At 56.7% G+C, this 3,633-nt stretch overlaps 1 protein-coding gene across 2 annotated transcripts in view; it reads right to left on the reverse strand.

Moving 5' to 3' along the window:
- Positions 1-3,439: 3,439 nt before the first annotated feature.
- Positions 3,440-3,633, reverse strand: part of PIH1D1 (PIH1 domain containing 1) — a 4,864-nt gene continuing 4,670 nt past the window's right edge. For both annotated transcript variants that reach the window (XM_005879526.2, XM_005879525.2), the window contains exon 10: positions 3,440-3,561. In XM_005879526.2, the coding sequence (XP_005879588.1) occupies positions 3,520-3,561 (42 nt within the window). In that variant the 3' untranslated portion in view covers positions 3,440-3,519. The remainder of the gene's footprint in view (positions 3,562-3,633) is intronic.

The following is a 3,633-nucleotide window of genomic DNA, read 5'->3' on the forward strand; positions in this document are numbered from 1 at the left end:
AGACCCTCCCTGGCTTTATAAGCCGGCCCGGCCCCGCCCTTCCACTCCTGGACCACACCCCTGGGTTTGAACTCACTCGAGTTGCATCAATCCAGCTCGGTCCCTTCTCAGAGTTACTCTCCCTCATCCCATCCCCGCCCCTGGCTCCTTGTAGCGCTTCCCTGAGAGACGCGTCCCCCGCCCCACTCCCCTGCCTTTCATCTCATCCCCGCATTTTCCTCCCCTTCAGGGCCATCTTGCTGGAGTCTCCTTCCGCATTTCATCCCCAGTCTTCTCCCTCCTAGATTCTGCACCCTCCAGGTGCACATCTCGCTCCCCGGATTCCACACCCCATCCTGTATCATCGCCCCCGGTTCCAACACCCTCATTCAAAAGGTTCTCTTCTCCTGCAGGGAATTCTTTCCCCCGAATTCCAACCCCCGTCTTCATTCACGCCTTGTCCCCTCTATTCTTCCCCATCCCGTTTCTTCCCCTTTGACGTCCATCCACATGTTCCCATCATCCCTCTTTGGAATTCCTTTCCCCTCCTGTTGTTTTTCCTTTGCACGCACCCGGCTCCCAGGTCCTTGACCTCCAGTTTCCTGCCCCGCTGAGTCCCATCCCCGACTGTGATACTGCCCCCCTCCGGCCGTCGCCAGTTTCGCCCCCAATAATTTAGTCCCCACTTTGGAATCTGCCCAACTCTCTCAGTTCGGTCTCCGCCCCCTGAGTTCAGGCCCTTCCCCCTGGGATCTGCCCCGCCCCCTCCATTTTGACTCCACCCCCTGCATCCAGCCCCGCCCCTTAGGGTTGAACCCGGACTTTTGGTCTGTGCGCCCGGCCCCTCGCCCCGACGCTGAGGCCATCTCCAGCTCCAGGCCCCAGGAGGGTGCTTCCTTCACCACCGCCTCTCTGCCTCGGGCCGCAAATGCATTCGGGATTAAATTTTCATGATGGGGCGCAGGCCCGCCGGGGGGTAGGGGGAACAGCCGGCGTGGCGGACGGCGCCACGGACCCGGTGTCCCGCAGCCACTGCCCGCCGCGGCCTCTCCATGGGGGTCTGGGTCTCACAGTGTTGCCTGTGCTTGAAACCCCCGCGGGCCCCCGGGGAGGAGGGGGCTGGGGGCTGGACTCCTGGGCCAGGGAGGAGTGAGTAGCCCGCGGAGCCGTCCACACGCGCCACCCTGTGGCAGCAGAATCCTCGGCCCGGGTGCGGAGGCGGCGGCCGGGGCTCCGGGCCAGGTGCGAAGGTGGAGCAGATGGTGAGGAGGAGGGAGTGGGAAGAGGGCCCAGCCGCTGCCAAATCCCGTGCATTCGCCGGAACTATCACCATGGAGACAGGGGACGGCAGAAAGGACCCAGCCCCACACTTCTTAGGACTTAAGAATGTGTTCTCCCGTCCCACGGAGAGTCCCCATGAGAACTACAAGTCCCAGCGGCCGCTGGACCTCACTGTTTGCTTCGGAAGGGCCGCTTACTTCGAGGGTCGCTGGGAGTTGTAGTTCTGAGGATGCCTTGCGCCATCTAGTGGACACGGCGCCTACATTATCTCCTTCAGATGCTCACATAGACCCTATCCCACCTTTAACCTTTCTCACAAAGTCTCCCTCTACCCACCCAATTCAACTCCGTTCCAGTCACACTGGACTTTTTTTTTTTTAATATATTTTATTGATTTTTTACAGAGAGGAAGGGAGAGAGATAGAGAGTTAGAAACATCGATGAGAGAGAAACATCGTTCAGCTGCCTCCTGCACATCTCCCACTGAGGATGTGCCCGCAACCCAGGTACATGCCCTTGACCGGAATCGAACCCGGGACCCTTCAGTCCACAGGCCGATGCTCTATCCATTGAGCCAAACTGGTTTCAGCTGGACTTTTTTTTTAAATATATTTTTATTGATTTAGAGAGGAAAGGAGAGGGATAGAGAGAGAGAGAAACATCAATGATGAGAGAGAATCATTGATCGGCTGCCTCCTGCACGCCCCCCGACTGGGGATCGAGTCCGCAACCCAGGCATGTGCCCTTGGCCAGAATCGAACCTGGGACCCTTCAGTCCACAGGCTGACGCTCCATTCACTGAGCCAAACCGGCCAGCACATGCGGCTACTCTTTACCGCTCTTCCAATTTACCACTGACATTCCTCCATTTACTTATACACCTAGGACTATGGAAAAAGGAGAGGGGTTGGCCATCATTAATTCAACAAATATTTGAGTTCCGACTAGGTGTTAGGCATTGTCACACCATAGGAGACATAGCTATAAGAGTAACACTGGGTATTGGGGACTCCCAGAGGGGGATTCTAACTCCGCCAGGGTCGATCAGAGAAAACCTGAAGGCTGAAAAGCTTTCCAGGGAAAGCTCAGAAAAGGGATGGCTGGGTGGGGAGGCGGATAAGGATGGCAGGAGGGAGTGCAGCCACCTCAGGGGAATCAGCACTTGCAGAGCCGGGAAGTGAGAAAGTTTGGTGTGACTGTGACTTGAAGTACAATTCCAGGAATGGGCATCTTGTCAGGACAGGGGTAGGAGAGGGTAGAGACGATGGTATGGATCAGATCACCAAAGGGCTCTGGAACATCCCCGGTGAGGGGGAGACAATTAGAAACTTCCCAGGTGGACTAGAGAGGCGGTACTAAGTAGAAGGGACCGTAGAAACTAAGAAAATTTTCAACAAATGAAACTCTCCGGTGTCACTAGGCCCGTGGTCGGCAAACTGCGGCTCGCGAGCCACATGCGGCTCTTTGGCCCCTTGAGTGTGGCTCTTCCTAAGCCTTAGGAGTACCCTAATGAAGTTAATAACAATGTACCTACCTATATAGTTTAAGTTTAAAAAATTTGGCTCTCAAAAGAAATTTCAATCGTTGTACTGTTGATATTTGGCTCTGTTGACTAATAAGTTTGCCGACCACTGGACTAGGCAGTGAGAGGGAGGGGGAGGTCCAAATGAGGCCTGAAGGCCAGACCGTGCCCTGGCTGGTGTGGCTCAGCTGGCTGGAGCACTGTCCTGCACACCAAAAGGTGGCAGGTTTGACTCCTGCTCAGGGCGCATACCTACGTTGCAGGTTCCATCCCCGGTCGGGGCACGTACGGAAGGCAACCAATGGATGTTCTCTCACATCGATGTTTCTCTCTCTCCCTCCCTTCCCCTCTCTCTGAAATCAATAGGCATATCCTCCCGTCAGGCCACACGGAGCTCGGAGTGCCAGGCTGAGGGTTTGGACCTTCTCCCAGGGGCGATGGGGAGCCAGGGAGGGGTTGTGAACAGGAGAGGGGCAGAGTCCGCTCTGGGACCCCATGGGAGACTGACGAGGGGAGAAACTGGAGGCCAGGAGCCAGGGAGAGGATTCAGGGAGAGGACGAGGCCTGAGCTGCAGCAGGGACCCCTTTGGGACGCCAGGGCTACAGCCCAATGTCCCTCCCCCGCACACTCCCCATGTATCCCAGCCAGACACAGAGTAAAGGCAAACTCTTTTATTTTAATCTTAGAGAAGCGATCGCCTTCTTCTCCCCACTTGGAAGCCCAGGGCGACGCCGGGTCAAGAAGGCGCGGACAGAAGGGGCATCGCCACCATCAATTGCTGAGGAGAGGAAAGGGAGAGGGTTCAGGACTCAGGAGTCCCGGCCCCCATGTCTCTGCTTCCCCACCCCCT

This window comes from Myotis brandtii, unplaced genomic scaffold (assembly GCF_000412655.1).
Source record: "Myotis brandtii unplaced genomic scaffold, ASM41265v1 scaffold601, whole genome shotgun sequence".
NCBI lineage: Eukaryota > Metazoa > Chordata > Mammalia > Chiroptera > Vespertilionidae > Myotis > Myotis brandtii.